This window comes from Schistocerca cancellata, chromosome 9 (genome assembly GCF_023864275.1).
Source record: "Schistocerca cancellata isolate TAMUIC-IGC-003103 chromosome 9, iqSchCanc2.1, whole genome shotgun sequence".
Lineage (NCBI taxonomy): Eukaryota > Metazoa > Arthropoda > Insecta > Orthoptera > Acrididae > Schistocerca > Schistocerca cancellata.
Window position 1 is genome coordinate 189,312,828 of NC_064634.1, and position 17,837 is coordinate 189,330,664.

Genomic DNA, 17,837 nt, shown 5'->3' on the forward strand with positions numbered 1-17,837 from the left:
ACTTCGGGTGAAGGAAAGAAAGAGCAAAAGCTCTCAAACCCACCCCAAAGAGCCCTTTTAATAACTACAGTAAAACGTCATATTAATGTACTTGCTTTCAAGAAATTGCTGTGTTTAATGAATATTTCCATCAGTACCAGTACAACTACTGTGAGTACAGCATTACTGTAATCCTTTTAGATAAAAATGCACTTTTAGGGAGTAAATATGAAACAGTTTGCAAAAAAGACCAATTTTTATAAAATCCTTAACATGGCTAATTGTTTTTTCCTGATCACTTATTGCTAAAAATTGAATCAACAGTAATTTAAAACTGCTTCTTTGTCATCAGATAGAGCATAAGTTTTTTGGTCAGTAATTTCATACTCCATAGTGAGTGAAGCAATAAGACCACAACAAACAGTCAAATAATCATTAGGATATGAAGTGCTTTTTTGTAGCTCAGTCATGTCCTTGAGTTTTGGTTTGAAATGTGTGTTTTCTTAGAATTTAGATGTGTTGGAAAAAACCTACCAAAAGTCAACTTTTCTGTTGGCAAAAATCTCCTGAGTAAGGAAAGCGTGGCCCAAGTGAGTATGACAAATGTTTAGAATACAGGCATTTATGTAATAATTTCCTTTTGCATGTGCTGTGTAACATAGGTCAAACGATATGATGCTGCAGACATTGCCTTGAAATCTAATAGCGGAACAAAACTTGTCATTTTCTTTTGAAAACTGATGTTTAAATCTGTAACTATAAACAGTGGTTGGTGGTTGTTTTTTTTTTTTTCCAAATGTGACAGCTCATCATGATTTTAATTTAATATAGCCGGTGCATGAATTCCCACCTAAAGTATGTTTTTCATTAAATTATAATTGTCAATTCTTGCTGTTTGGGATTTGTGGCATATTGCACCAGACTGCCTTCACTGTCGTGCAAGCAAGCAAAAAATGGAGAATTTCTGTTTTGTGTTTTATAGTATCTGTGGGGCATCAGTAAATATAAATTTTTACATGTTTAGATTACATTGAAGTTTCCACTATCATGCAGGCTGTTGACACATTAAACATGTCATTCAACTGTCCATAATATATTAAAAATGACTAATGTGTCAGAGAAATTAAAAATCATTTTGCAGTAACAAAACATTTTTATGGTAAAAAGGAAATCTTAATCAGATCCCATTTATTGAAATGTCGATAATTTTTTTTTTTACAAAAAAAAAAAAATAAAAAACCATTCTGTTCAACAGAAGTTGACTATTATTGACAAAATCGGACAAACATAATACAGGGTGTTTCAAAAAGGACTGTACATCTTTGATAATTCGTATAAATTAGTTCAGAGTAACAACAGAGGTAACTGTAGTGTCAATTTGTAGGGAAATACATCAAGTTTTGTGTAGCGTAGTTAGCTAGTGACAGTCACACCATAAGGAGCGTTAGCAGCAGTTGCATTAAAGATGGCTGCCTTCACTGGACCCGAGCATGCTAGTTGTGTGTTTTGGTTTGAACAATCGAAGTCGGCGACAACAGTTCAGCGTAATTTCCATATAAAGTACACTAAAGATCTTTCTAGTAGGCGTACAATTTGAGTGGTATAAATAACCAATAAGACATTGCAAATAGTCAGGTCGTCCAAGCACATGCATGGCCCACGCATTCCCCATACCTGACATCACTCAAAATTATTTTTTTTTTTTTTGGGGGGGGGGGGGGCGCGATTTGTTAAGATTATTGTATGGACCTCCTGTGACGGCTTCTCTACCAAGACTTGGATCAAGAATTTACACCACCACTGAGCAAGTTATACCCGTAATGCTACTGCGAGTTTGGGAAGAAATTGACTTCTGATGGGATGGGTGCAGGATAACCAACAGAAGCCACGTACATCATCTCTAGTTGGGGGGGGGGGGGGGCGGAACTTGTATTTCCCTAAAAAGTAATGCTAAACCCAGCTCTATATCTTCTTTCAATAAATGTACATGAATTTTAAAGTTGTGTAGTCCTTTTTGAAACACCCTGTATTAAACTCTGAAGATTTTGCATTAACTTCTTTTTGCCAAATATTGAAAACCTCCTTCCAAATACTGAATCTAAATACTCTTCTGTACTGAATATGAAAAAAATATTGTGCGTGTTCATTTTGAGATTTCTATCCTCCTAAAATGTTTCCATCGAATGAGGTGGGGAAATATTACTTCATATGGGAACGTCTTCAGAGAGAAGTAGCAAGAAATCACACTGCAGATTTGGATTGAAGAGTGTTTTAAATGTGAGTGGAGAAATAAGGCTGTGGAATATTGGAAGAACAACAATTTGCTAGGCCTGATATATCCTAATCTAAAAACATTCTCTGTTTCAGTGGCATCAATGTCTTTTACAGTTGGTTTACTCAGAAATGTAATCTTGTCAAAGAGAAAATATATTGGAAGCAAAAAGTACAAAGAAATTAAATATTGTTGTGTGATAATATTGATGCAAATGAGAAGTTAACACCATTGACAACTGGATGGTGTAAAATCATATGTTTTAAGAGCATATAAACACTAGAATGAAATTTTCACTCTACAGTGGAGTGTGCGCTGATATGAAACTTCCTGGCAGATTAAAACTGTGTGCCGGACTGAGACTCGAACTCGGGACCTTTGCCTTTCGCGGGCAAGTGCTCTACCAACTGAGCTACCCAAGCACGACTCACGCCCCGTACTCACAGCTTTACTTCTGCCAGTACCTTGTCTCCTACCTTCCAAACTTTATAGCAGCTCTCCTACGAACCTTGCAGAACTAGCACTCGTGAAAGAAAGGTTATTGCGGAGACATGGCTTAGCTACAAACAGCATAGTGAAGGCATTATTGTGGCCAAGATAGACACGAAGCCCATGTCTACTACAGTAGTACAAGTTTATATGCCAACTAGCTCTGCTGATGACGAAGAAATTGAAGAAATGTATGATGAAATAAAAGAAATTATTCAGATAGTGAGGGGAGACGAAAATTTAATAGTCATGGGTGACTGGAATTGGGTAGTAGGAAAAGGGAAAGAAGGAAACGTAGTAGGTGAATATGGATTGGGGATAGGAAATGAAAGAGGAAGCCGCCTGGTTGAATTTTGCACAGAGCACAACTTAATCATAGCTAACACTTTGTTCAAGAATCATAAAAGAAGTTTGTATACATGGAAGAAGCCTGGAGATACCGACAGGTTTCAGATAGATTATATAATGGTAAGACAGAGATTTAGGAACCAGGTTTTAATTTGTAAGACATTTCCAGGGGCAGATGTGGACTCTGACCACAATCTATTGGTTATGAACTGTAGATTAAAACTGAAGAAACTGCAAAAAGGTGGGAATTTAAGGAGATGGGACCTGGATAAACTGATTAAACCAAAGGTTGTACAGAGTTTCAGGGAGAGCATAAGGGAACAATTGACAGGAATGGAGGAAAGAAATACAGTAGAAGAAGAATGGGTAGCTTTGAGGGATGAAGTAGTGAAGGCAGCAGAGGATCAAGTAGATAAAAAGACGAGGCGTAGTAGAAATCCTTGGGTAACAGAAGAAATATTGAATATAATTGATGAAAGGAGAAAATATAAAAATGCAGTAAGTGAAGCAGGCAAAAAGGAATACAAACGTCCCAAAAATGAGATCGACAGGAAGTGCAAAATAGCTAAGCAGGGATGGCTAGAGGACAAATGTAAGAATGTAGAGGCTTATCTCACTAGGGGTAAGATAGTTACTGTCTACAGGAAAATTAAAGAGACCTTTGGAGAAAAGAGAACCGCTTGTACGAATATCAAGAGCTCAGATGGAAACCCAGTTCTAAGCAAAGAAAGGAAAGCAGAAAGGTGGAAGGAGTATATAGAGGGTCTATGCAAGGGCAATGTTCTTGAGGACAGTATTCTGGAAATGGAAGAGAATGTACATGAAGACGAAATGGGAGAGTTTGACAGAGCACTGAAAGACCTGCGTTGAAACAAGGCCACAGGAGTAGATAACATTCCATTAGAACTACTGACGGCCTTGGGAGAGCCAGTCCTGACAAAACTCTACCATCTGGTGAGCGAGATGTATGAGACAGGCAAAATACCCTCAGATTTCAAGAAGAATATAATAATTCCAATCCCAAAGAAAGCAGGTGTTGACAGGTGTGAAAAGTACTGAACTATCAGTTTAACAAGTCACGCCTGCAAAATACTAAGGCAAATCCTTTACAGACGAATGGAAAAACTAGTAGAAGCCGACCTTGGGGAAGATCAGTTTGGATTCCATAGAAATATTGGAACACGTAAGGCAATACCCTACGGCTTATCTTAGAAGCTAGATTAAGGAAAGGCAAACCTACGTTTCTAGCATTTGTAGACTTAGAGAAAGCTTTTGACAATGTTGACTGGAATACTCTCTTTCCGATTCTGAAGGTGGCAGGGGTAAAGTACAGGGAGCAAAAGGCTATTTACAGTTTGTACAGAAACCAAATGGCAGTTACAAGAGTTAAGGGGCATGAAAGGGAAGGGGGTGAGACAGGGTTGTAGCCTCTCCCCGGTGTTATTCAATCTGTATATTGAGCAAGCAGTGAAGGAAACAAAAAAAAAAAATTCGGGGTAGGTATTACAACCCTTGGAGAAGAAATAAAAACTTTAAGGTTTGCCAATGACATTGTAATTCTGTCAGAGACTGGAAAGGACTTGGAGGAGCAGTTGAACGGAGTGGATAATGTCTTGAAAGGAGGATATAAGATGAACATCAACAAAAGCAAAACGAGGATAATGGAATGTAGTCAAATTAAGTCGGGTGATGCTGAGGGAATTAGATTAGGAAATGAGACACTTAAAGTAGTAAAGGAGTTTTGCTATTTGGGGAGCAAAATAACTGATGATGGTCGAAGTAGAGAGGATATAAAATGTAGACTGACAATGGCAAGGAAAGCGTTTCTGAAGAAGAGAAATTCGTTAACATAGAATATAGATTTAAATGTCAGGAAGTCGTTTCTGAAAGTATTTGTATGTAGTGTAGCCATGTATGGAAGTGAAACGTGGACGATAAATAGTTTAGACAAGAAGAGAATAGAAGCTTTCGAAATGTGGTGCTACAGAAGAATGCTGAAGATTAGATAGGTAGATCACATAACTAATGAGGAGGTATTGAATAGGATTGGGGAGAAGAGAAGTTTGTGGCACAACTTGATTAGAAGAAGGGATCGATTGGTAGGACATGTTCTTAGGCATCAAGGGATCACCAATTTAGTATTGGAGGGCAGCGTTGAGGGTAAAAATTGTAGAGGGAGACAAAGAGATGAATACACCACGCAGATTCAGAACGATGTAGATTGCAGTAGGTACTGGGAGATGAAGAAGCTTGCACAGGATAGAGTAGCATGGAGTACTGCATCAAACCAGTCTCAGGACTGAAGACCACAACAACAACAACAACAACAACAACAACAACAACAACGGCCCAGCCACAGCCTGGGGGATGTTTCTAGAATGAAATTTTCACTCTACAGCAGAGTGTGCGCTGATATAAAACTTCCTGGCAGATTAAAACTGTGTGCTGGACCAGACTCGAACTCTGGACATTTGCCTTTCACGGGCAAGTGCTCTACCAACTGAGCTACCCAAGCACGACTCACGCCCCGTCCTCATAGCTTTACTTCTGCCAGTACCTCGTCTCCTACCTTCCAAACTTTACAGAAGCTCTCCTGTGAACCTTGCAGAACTAGCACTCCTGAAAGCCCCTCCTGTGAAGCAGTCTTGAAGTCAGTACACCACATTGTGACATTTTGTGGCATACTTGGCAATTGGTGGGTCCAAGTGTCTCGTGGTCACATTTTGCCAGATGCTATTTGTATGGGCAGACAGCTTGTCTGGAATGTGGCACAGTGATTGCAGCTAAGTTGATAGACTACGTGGTTGCTTTGAGGCGATGGGAAATGACCATGGCAGGACTGTAATAGGTGGCAATGGGAGGGTGTATGGGATAGGTCTTCCATCTAGGTCAACTACAGGGATATGACCCATGTGGAAGAGGGCCAGGAACAGGGGTGGAATACAGATACTGCGTAGGTTGGGTGAGCGGTGGAATACTATTTTTGTGGAAGGGGTAAGGAAGCTATTTCCCACCTTCGGACACAAAACTTTGGAGAATGTGATCCATTTCCTCCTGTCCTTGGTGATACTAAGTAGGGGGGGGGGGGCAGCAGGCAGGGTGTGGCCAGTCAGTGGGTACGTATGAGATAGTAAGAGGTTTACAAGATGGGGAGGGTAGTTTGTCTGCAAAGACCTCAGTGAGATACACTTGCTTATTCAGAGGAGGACTACTCATCAATGCAGATGACTAGAGGTGGCTAGGGTGTATGGAAGGGACTTAATTTGGTGTGGAATGAGTGACATCTGTTGAAATGGAGATATTGTTTTCAGTTAGTAGGTTTGATGTGGATAGAGGTACTAAAGGTCCCATGTGTGAGTTGAACCTGATATTGAGAAAGTTGGTGTGGGGAGGACTGAGTGCAACTAATGGAGAGGAATGTGGATCAGATGCCCTTATTGTTTGATTACTTTTTACTTTTGATGCAGTAGTTGGTGCAGAGATAGGATTGTTCTTATTACTGGTAGGTGACCCCTACATCCAGAGGAAACTTCATTTCAAAGGAATATTAACGTTCTGTTTTCCCTGGTAACTGTAAAAGTCACCGACACCCCTGGATCTAGGCATAACTTACTCTGTGAAAGCAGAATACAGAGCAGATCTTGTGCAGAGATGATTTTTCACTCCTCTAGCAAGAGGCATTATTGAAAGAGAACATTTGCAGGATACATTCCATGGTGTGACTTGATTGACAGCTTTAATAGTTTTTCAAGTTCTGACTGTAGTAAATCATCAATTGCAATTGAAGCTGATTTATGCACTAAGAATGACTGGAAATTCATTACAAGCGTTTTAGTAATTTAGGTACTTCAGGATTTTCTCTTGTAGTTAGATTTCCATTCCCCAGGTGGATGTGAGTGAGCCGTGTGATGATTTTGTGAAGGAACGCAGAAAAATAGTTCATTATGGAGGTAGTGACAGTGCTGATAGTGACAATGAGGAGAATTCACCTGCAGTAAGGGTTGCTGTAGTTGTGCAAGGACTTCATACTATTAGCTCTTTTCAGTGGAATTCTTGCAGTGTAAACCAGTTGGAGTGACGACTCTTGTTAGTACATTATAATGAAAAAAGAAACAAAGATCTTAGTTAAATTCTGTCACAGAAGATGATGGTTTTTAGAAATTTTTTCTTAACTTCTGTGACATTTTGTGGGTGAAGTAATGTTTCAATAAAAACAATGATATCTTCATTTTGAAAACTTACTTTAAATCACCAGCAGCTGATGTAACATATGACCTGAAAGTGAAAACATATTGTTTATTTAAATGATATTTTTGTTTCTAACTCGTGATAGCTAGCGATTAATAAATAGTTACATTATATAAGAAGTTTGAATTCATGTTCTGTTGCAGTCAGTTGCTTTTGTAGACATTTATTTTTCCATTATGACATTTCTAAATGCCTGCCATTCCATCTTCAGCTGTACACATTTGCTTACGTATCATGAATGTTGTTTCTTTACCAACAACATTGCAAAATTTTGCAGAAGTAGTTTTTAAGACAGCTATTGTAAAACATAGTTAGTATAGAAACAATGTCCATGGAACAAATGTAAACATCTGATTATTTAATGAGTGCAAAATGAATTTACTCTCTAAAATACATTTTTTGAGGCACAGTGCATACTGTGTCAGGAAATTAGTGTTTTTCATATCAGTGCATTTCCCCATTGTATTAATGTCACAGACTCTATAGTTTTGACTTTACACACTAAGAGCACTGCTGTCATCTTGTGTGACAAGACGGCTCATGAGTTAAGCAAGTAGGTGAATCAGGCATGTGGGTTATGAAAGTTGCTCATGCCTGACCTGTAGCCTCCCTCATTATGGAGAAAAATATTTACTACTGAAGTAGTTCAAGAGATCATATAAAGTCCAGTAAATCAACAAGCCCATTCCACACTCTAGCAGTAACCTTTTGGATTTCAAGCAAATTTTGTTTAGTAATATTAATAGCATCTTATAATTAGAGAGTTAGTCAATAAATTAACAATGTCACATAATACAAATTTATCCTATACATTTTGATCAAAGTTGTTACATGTGTTGAATTATTCACTGTGTAGGCAGTTTCATACACAGTACATACTGAAAATTATACTTCAGTTCCTTTATGACCTTCTAGACGGGGCTATCTGTATATTTAATGATACGTAAAATCTTAATAAGAGTACCTATCTTAAGAATTTTAGGTTGTCCCACAAGTTTGGAGTGTGAAGATCTGTAACCATTTTACCAATTTTTGTGAAGATGGTTATTTTTCACTGCTTTCCTAATTACGGTATTAAACATGTCAGACCGTTATTCAATTTTATAACACCTTGGCAGATAATAAATCATAAACTTTAGTGGCATAATCATTTTGATTGAAAACAGACACATCCTGTTAGTTTGGAGGATGAAGGTATTGCCATTGGCTAGATACTTGTTAATTTTATTAATTGAACAATAAATTTAACTGTGGAGTTGTTTCTTTCACTATTCTGACCTATTGATTCTGCTACGATCTTTGTGATCTAAGTTGTTCTCTTCAAGGTATGCTAACAGCGTCAGTTTTGTGTTTACATTTATGCTCTTTTATCACCTTCATGGTTTGCAGTGAAGGCCATTAGTTAAGGTGTAACTGTTTTGGAACATTTAAAATTGCTGTTGCTCCTATTTTGTTCAGGTGCAGAAATTTCTGGCTGTATGTTCAACTTAACATTTCATTGAAACACTATTGAATGGTAGCCAGCAGCAGATTTTGAATTAACACGTGCACTTTCGAGCCAGACTTGACTCCACTTTCGTTATTTTGTTTCTATTTCATAGTAAAGTTTTTCATTTCATCATATTTATTTATTCATTCCCTTCTCCATTTGAATCTAAACTTACACATATTCACAGATGTGCTGGTTTCTACAGGTGATTATTATGGAACTATATGAAAAAAGAATGTAAATTAATTTCCAACTATGGTGTGTGCACACTTTATTCAACATGTGAGTGTCACTACAGATATTTAAACTTAGGTTATGACATGTTTGATATGCCTGCCATCATTGGTGATGACGTGGTGCAGGAGAATATTGAAATTCTGCATGACCTGCTGAAGTGCCAGAACACTGATGCTGTCTATGGCCTCCTGAATGGCTGTTTTCAGCTCAGCAATGGTTTTGGAGTTATTGCTCTACATATTGTCTTTAATATAGCCCCACAAAAAGGAGTAGCATGTGTTCAGGTCTGGAGAATACGGCAGCCAATCGAGGCCCATGTCAGTGGCCTCTGTATACCCCAGAGCCAGAAAGGGGTCTCCAAAGTGCTCTTCCAGAACATCAAACACTCTCAAGCTTCGATAGGGTCAAGCTCCATCTTGCATGAACTTGATTTAGTCAAAATCAGGATTACTTTGGCCAATGGGGACGAAATCATCTTCTGAAACCTTCACGTACCATTTAGTAGTCACCGTGCCATCAAGGAATATCACACCAATTACTCTGTGACGAGACATTGCACACCACGCAGTCTCAATTGCAAAATGTGGATTCTCAGTCCCCCAAATGCGTCAATTTTGCTTATTGATGAACCCATCCAAATGAAAGTGGGCTTCATCACTAAACCAAACCATACCATACGCATACTAGTTCCCATTATGCCCTGCAGCCAACCGTGCGAATCATTCAGAAGTTATGACGATTTTCTTTCAAACAGTCAGATTTTGTCATTCATTCATCTCTTCCAGTGTGTTTTCTTTGTGCTGCTGGTACTCGTTTGTGGTTTGGAATTACAGATATGTTTAGTATTATATTTTAATTTAGGTCACCGTCGACTGGAATTTGGTTCACATAGTGTGTTGTGCTATAGCATCCTATTTGTAAGTACTGTGTTTTCTATAATTTGAGTCTTGTTGAAGATTACAATGTTTCCAGCTTCGATCTCTTTTTATGACCAACACTCACGTAGATAATGTTTTCAGATACACGGTAATGACAATTTGTCAGATTGGAACTGCAGCCAGTCAAACCTATTGGGAGCCATATGCATAAATGATCATTTTGAAGAACTAAATGTGACAGTTTTCTAATTTTTGCATAAAGAAAGTGGTCACTGGTTGTGAGAATCATTGATTATGCGGATGTCATTAATAATCTCTTATCATACATCATAGTGCCAATAAAGCTTTTTTGATTTTAGAAGGCAAGTTGTGGGAGACTCAATGAAAATCATCTGAAGTGTTTTGAATGTTATTAAAGAGACTGACTAAATTGCAGTTCATAGTGAAAACTTTAATTGGCATTGAAGGAAGTGGCAGTGTATGGACATTAGTATTCTGTAGTTCTTTTAAATTCTTCATTGTGCTCTACATTTAGTATTAACAGCACCCACAACATTTCACATGTACATTCTTACAAATATGACAAAAGGATATCAGTGTCATAAACATTTCATACTGCTTATCATTAACAACTGCTGTGTTTCTGTGATATCTTTTTGCCATATAAATACTAGAAATGTTTCAACCTAGGAATCCTCAAGTTGTATATTCAGTACTTGACGCAAGGAAATGGCATTACAGTCTTCAATTTATTATAAAAAATTGTATTTTCACCTTGAATTTAATTGTAAGAAAAATAAATGTTGATTCTCATAAAGTTTGTATAGCCATTGTAGTAAATAACACCATACCAATTCAATAACCTGCTGATGTCAAGCACATACAATTAAAAAAATCCATATTAAGATGTAGTGTGTGTGTGTGTGTGTGTGTGTGTGTGTGTGTGTGTGTGACAGGAATGAAGCCACTATTGTATTGTCGACACTGCAAGTCATGTTTAGTCATTTATACATTTTTCTCCTTCATTTCATCTATTTCAATTTTAAATTAGTGTTAATGCTTTAAGAGAAATTGTGAATAATATTGTACTAACCTAAGTTTTCCTTCTGCTTCACAGATCTCCTCCATGGTTCAACGCCTCGATGTTTGGTGCAATGATGTTAGTGCAATGGAAACGCTCTTGGAAACACGTGCTCATGAATTTCTTACTTTGTAACAGCAGTGTTAATTGTTTTATAACAGTTTTGATTTCATTTGCTGAAATGTGTGTATGAATGAGAAGTGGAAATGTGTGATAAATCATCCATCTGTAACATTTTTCATAGAGTTTTAATGATTTCCTCCTTTTGTCACTCCACCTGTATGCTAAAATACTACTCCAATACATGTCATAATCTTTCTTGTCATAAGTTTGTCAGAAAATTAACTGTTGTTGACAAAGAGAGAGAGTTAGTAAATTTGCAAGTGTTTGTATATTGAATTAGTTATTTTCCAGAAGGCCTCATAGTAAACACTAAAATTCCTTCTTCATGAGAAAACATTTTACAGATTCTTACAGCGTAAACATTTTAGGAAGAGCAGGTTAGTAATAACAGGGATTGAGTTATTCCATAAGGTACCATCTTACTGTGAACACCATCATAAGCTAACTTTTTGAGTTCAGGCTAAACTGTTAAAAACTCACAGGGTAAACCTTCAAAAATTCATTGTATTGTTCTCCAAAATTGTCACCTTTCATCACATGAATAGATGTACTTATTGCTTTCTGCATGTGTTACAAAAACTTTGGTAAACTATTAGGTTATAATTAAAACCTTCATGTATGGTGGCATCCATGAGGTGAAACTTGGGAGTTGGCATCGTAGTTAGCATTTTGGCAAATATTTGTTCATCCATAATTGGTGAAATCAGTTTGTTCTGTGCCCATGTGCAAACCATAAATTGTAAGCTCTTCACTGTATATTTTGTGTGTAATTCCTTGATTGAGTTGGACATATATGGGCACTATATCAGTGAAATCATTGCCCTTTCACAAACATATAAAAATAAACTAGGCATTTTTAATTATGTTTGCTAAAATCTTTTGCCTAGCCATAATTAGAATATTACAGACATTGTCAAAATTTATGCCCATTCTTTGTCACCAACAAGACAATAAATGTAGTCATTTGTACAGTAAGCTCTGTTACAGTAAGTTGCATAAAGTCAAATTAATTTGTCACATTCATATACTGAAACATTATTAATTTAAATGTGTCTTTCATTTTGATGTGATTATAGTCTAGACACACACACACAGTGGCATGATGACAATGCTACAGGTAATAATTACAAAAGTGCACTCATATAATAGAGGCTGATTCTCAGGTGAGGCCACCACACAATAAAATGATGCTTTAGGAAATAAGGATTCTTTGATTACCCATTTTTTTTTTACTGCTACTGCTACACTTTACTGCACTAAAGGAAATTTCAGAAATACAAATATCCCAAAGGAATAGATTTTTAATTATTTGTTTGGGGTTACCTTAAGAGGCGTTAGGCATTGTGAAGCAGGACCTTGACTATCTTTTGTCGCATTGACACCACTCCCTACAGCTGCCACAGTTTCTCAAGAAGCAGCCACAGAGGACAGTCAACAAAGAGGTGGACAGAAGCATGGCCAAATTGGACAACTTACATATTTTACCACAAGAAGAAAAGGATGACTTGGTAATGTTACTATGGCTCCTGAAAAGGAAGAAAAAGAAAGATAATAGATTTTTGCAGTTCATGATTATGAAGGTTGTCATAACATTTGGAGGAATAGGCACTATCTAAATGATGACCCAAAATTCAGGCTTTATGTTAAACAGCAGTAAGTTTGTGAGCTAAAACTATTTAAAATAAAAGTTTTCTCTTTGGCACAGTTGTAATGGTCTAATAACTCAGTATTTTTACACATCATGGAACTTTACATTATTTGTCATTTCTTATTAAGAGTGCATGTTTTCAGATGGTAATTGAACCCCTTTTGTTATTTGCTGTCATATTGCTCCTTAAAAGTGAAGACAGTGAAACATTTGAAAAATAGCTATTTATTAATACTTTTGCATATTATTTAAGTAATAAGTTATGCATAGCACTGAATCACTGTGATAAAAGTCCTTATTTTCTCTTCTACCACGTATAGATTTACAGCAATGAAGAGAGAGAGAGAGAGAGAGAGATTATAATATAAACAGTATTGAATAAAAGGCCCAGCTGCTTTTAAGACATACAAACTGCAGTACAAAATTAAGCTACTCTTCAATTCCATATTGAAAGGAAGTACATTGTGATCTTAGGATCATCAGTCTCAAATAATCTCTCTGTCCTCACCACTGGTATCAGGACCTTCTTTTATCTGCATGGAAGTTGTTTGTTCATGAGAAATATTTTCTTATAGATCAAGTTACAGGGGTTCAACTTTTGTCTTGCCTCTGGTATTTGTCACAAAGTTTGAAACTAAACTGTAGGTATTTTCTTCCGACTGAGGGAGTCCGATATCGTAGACAGATCTACAACAGAATATTTCTTGTTGTATTTCGTAAATACTTTTGGATTAAAGGACACCACTCATGAAAAAAACAAAAGTGTTGAGCTGTCAATAGACTTGCACACACTAAAAGAGTGAGAACTTGCCAGATAAGGTGGGTAGACAGAGTCGGAAGGCAGAGAGAGGCATTGGGGAGGGTAATTAGTCGCTCAGAGGGAAGCAGCCAGTTTGCCGGCTAGAGGCGTGGCAGGGAAGAATAGCAGAGCACGAGTTAGGCTGTAATGCTTGTGTGTTGGAGCTAGTAGGGAGTAGCATACACTGAAGGTGGAGTGGCGTGGTGATGTGATGTTAATTGAGGGGTGACGGGATGAGGGAAGAGGAAACTGTTGGTGGAGGATGTTGGGACAGTGGACTATTGGAGTTTGAGACCAGGGTGATTATGGGATTGAAGGATGTGTTGCAAAGATAAATCCCATCTGTATAGTTCAGAGAAGCTGATGGTGGAGGGAAGGATACAATTGGCCTGGACTGTGAAGCAGCCATTGAAATTGAGCATGTTGTACTCGGCTGTATGTTGTGCCACTGGGTGGTCAACTTTGTTCTTGGCAGCGGCCATTCATCCTGGTGAACATCAGATAGGTAGCCATAACAACAGAAAAGGCTGAGCAGTAGTTTTAGAAGAGATGGTGTATGACATGGCTGCTTTTGCACGGGGTTTGGTATCTGATAAGGTAAGATAGTCCTTTGAAAGGACTGAATAGGAAGTGTGGGTTGGGTTGGACCAGACCAAGCGAGGGGGAGGGGGGATCTTTATTAGGATGTCCCTCATTTCAGAGCATGATGAGCAGTAATGAAAGCTCTGATGAAGGATGTGGTTCAGTTTGAGTCAGTCCTGAAATGAGGGACATCCTACCAAAGAACTTTCCCTCTAAAGTGGTGGTTTGTAAGTGGTGGTCTGTTGACCACACAACATCCTAGTCCATCTCTATGCCACTTCCACTCTCAACCTGTTGCCACAGGGATCATTTCACCATGGTAGACAAAGGTGCAAGACCTGCCCAATCCATCCACTCAGCATTTTCTATTCCAGTCGTGTCATAGGCTTATTCTACCACATCGGAAGTCGGACGCCACCTGTGAAAGCAAGCGTGCCATATATCATCTTAGCTCCAAACCCTGCACAGTTGTTTATGTCGGTAAGACTACCAACCAGTTGTCCACCAGCATGAGTGGCCACTGCCAAAGTGTTACCAAGAACAAGGTTGACCTTATGATGGCACAACATGCAGCTGACCATAACATGCTAAATTTCAATGGCTGATTCACAACTTGCGCCATCTGGGTCCTGCCCTTCACCACCAGCTTCTCTAGACTCGAGATGTGTTAACCTTGAACACATACTTCACTCCCATAATCATGCTGGATTCAGTCTCTGGTAACCCACTGTCCCCACACCATACACTCAACAGTTTCCCCTTCCTCCGTCCTGTTACCTCCTTCCAGTTCACTCTAGAACATTTGAATCAGCATATTTGAATCTATTTTGGACTACTGGGGGAAAATTCTGTCTCTCAATGGGTACTGGTCCATACAAAGTACATTTACTTACCTTGGATAAACTGTTAACTACCACAGTTAAAAAACTATCTTAATTGACTTAACTACAATTATGCAAATCATAAAGTGTACCCAGGATAACTTACATTGCTTTATGTTATTTAGAGGATACCACTCTGACTAATGGTAGTTGCTGGGAATTAAGATTACACACACACACACACACGCACACGCACGCACACAGAGAGAGATGCCAGTCGGCCTGACTGCTGGGGTGGGGATCGTAATTATAAGCAACTACCATTAGTCAAAGTGGTATCAACGTTCACAACACCCACCTGCCACCTATCGTGAGACCCTGTTTGGTGGTGGTAGCAAATTGGCCGTACTGGTTCAGCCTCATTGTTTGGGTGCAGGTAGTGACTACTTCATGGGGCCAGTCATCCTTCCACAACATTTCACAGGTGAGGCATATCTGCTCACCTGCACCAGTGTAATGCCTATAAGTGACGCAAGCCGATGCTTGGGTAGTCAAGCTAAGAGGTACGCGACAACTGTAAGATTTCTATACAGGATGTATCTTAATTAGTAGCGGCCACTTGGGTTGCCAAACTTAGAAGGGTTGCAAGTTGCAAGATTTGTACATTGTGTGCATCACAATTAATGATGGAAACTGACACAGGTGAAAGTGTAAGAGACAGAAGGGTTGGAGGAGGGAGGGGGCTGCCAAATAAGATCATGTGAAAAAAACTCTTGAACCAGCCCTGACCCTGCTGGGAGACATGCCTTTGGTAGTACAAAGGGTAATGCGGCTACTACATGATGATGCTGTAGCTTACTGTCATCTTGGGTGTGGAGCTGAAACACTAGCAGAGACAGAACATTTCTGCTTGCCTGTTGTGTTCTTATGTTTGCTTTCAGTCATTAAAATTTACACCATCAAAGATCTTGTAGTTCTACATTCAAGTGGGTGTACCTCCCTTGGAACATATAGGATCTTTTGTGCTCCATATCCTCTCAGGGATTGTTACTTGCAGTTTCACTCTGTTTAGTGAATCAGTCTGCATAGAATTAAACAATCGAATGTGATTCTAGTGATCATGTAGGAGACCATGCATTATAAAATTAAAACTTGCTCTTGATAGTAATAAAAAACTGGCACTATAAAATTAAAACTTGCCCTTGATAATAATAGAACTGTAAATATACATAAGAAATTCATACAGCACTGTCTCTGATTTTGCTATAGTTTCTTAATATTTCATTTACCGGTACTGTCAGATATAATTTTTAGCTGTATGTAAAAACCCCACAGAAAATTGAGAGAGTGTGTTCACGCTGTATGAGCCCAAGACGTGCTGGGACAGGTGTTGACATGCCAAGACATCAAACCTGTTGTTTTCCATTGTGGTCTTCACACTGGTGGCTGGCTCATGACAGGATGCTGTGCCGATGATATACAGGCTGTTTAATATTTCTGGCAGGAGCCAAATGTCATTATCTCAAGAATTTTTGCCTGTCATTCAGTCCTTGCCACAAGATGACCATTATGAGATGTCATAATTTTCTCCAGTCAGTGAACCATTGCCACTACCAAGCACCACATTAATAAGAAAAAATTACTGGAAAATACATTGACAAGAACAACAAAGTACCCTTGGTGTGCCTTCATTAAGATCTGACTGATGACCACATTAATTTACTTTCTTGTGTGTCTCAGGAGTCCATCAAAGGAAAACATATGTAAAATGTTATGTATAAGAACTTGACAATAATGAATTGGAGAGTTCTGTAAAGGTCTACCTCAAAACAATGATTGGCACTAATTTATATTTCCTTATCTTTATACACAATATTTCTTCTGCTATTATATTCATACGTAAATTTGTTTTCTTATCAAAAATTTTGTCTCAAATGTTCTGCAGCACATTCTGAAATTTATCATGATTCATTCTGTAAAATTTTTCAGTAAAGTGTTTTTGTTCATGTAAAGAAGAAAAAAAGAATGTGTTATTTATGGGATGAGTCTGTAAGCTCGTGTGTCTTCAGTGCCTCAAAACTTGTCGAGCCATTACACTGTCAAAACAATACCAAAAAAATAATACGATAACACGGATTGGCTGGCGAGCTGCTTATGTGAGCTGTCAAAGAATGGGAATTCCCTTGCTGATGGGGCTCAGCTGCCAAAGAAGGGAAAAAACACACACACACACTTGCTTCAATCAATACTAATTCGTAATTTGTACAGTGTTCAAAGGTGTGCTGAACCTGCCTATTTTTTCTGTTAACCTTCTCCAATAACCTCAATATTGATGAGAAGTTAAATCTTAATCTTCCGCTCTTCCTTCCGTCGTTCTTTCTGTTAAAGTAGAACAAGTAAATTGGAACTTCTTAGAGACAGCAGAGAATTTAAAATTGGCAAGTTGAGCTTAAGCGATTCGGGGAAAAGTACGGTGAAATGCAGTTCCACTTCCCTTTGGTTCCATCTATGTACCATTGTCTGCCTCCATACCGCAGTGGTAGCAATACCACCTACCACACTGGGGGCCCGGGTTCAATTCCTGGCAGGGGAATGGGTGTTGTGTGTCCTTCATAATCATTTTCATCATCATTGAGTCGCAAGTCGCTGAAGTGGCGGCAACTAAAAAGGACTTGCAATACAGCGGCCGAACTTCCCCGAATGGGGGCCTCCCGGCCTACAATGCCATATGATCATTTCCATTTTAGTACCGTTCTTTGAAGTGGAGATAACGTTGATCTAAAGCAGATAACAATCTCACAGAAATATGAAAGAGAGAATTTCAATAAGGACTGTCTTGCATA

General features: G+C 38.3%; 1 protein-coding gene across 1 annotated transcript in view; it reads left to right on the plus strand.

Annotated features, from left to right (window-relative positions):
- LOC126100518 (26S proteasome non-ATPase regulatory subunit 13) overlaps positions 1 to 11,258 on the plus strand; it is a 46,629-nt gene extending 35,371 nt beyond the window's left edge. The window contains exon 7 of the mRNA XM_049911128.1: positions 11,058 to 11,258. Coding sequence (XP_049767085.1) covers positions 11,058 to 11,156 — 99 coding nt within the window. The 3' untranslated portion in view covers positions 11,157 to 11,258. The remainder of the gene's footprint in view (positions 1 to 11,057) is intronic.
- The last annotated feature ends 6,579 nt before the right edge of the window (positions 11,259 to 17,837 follow it).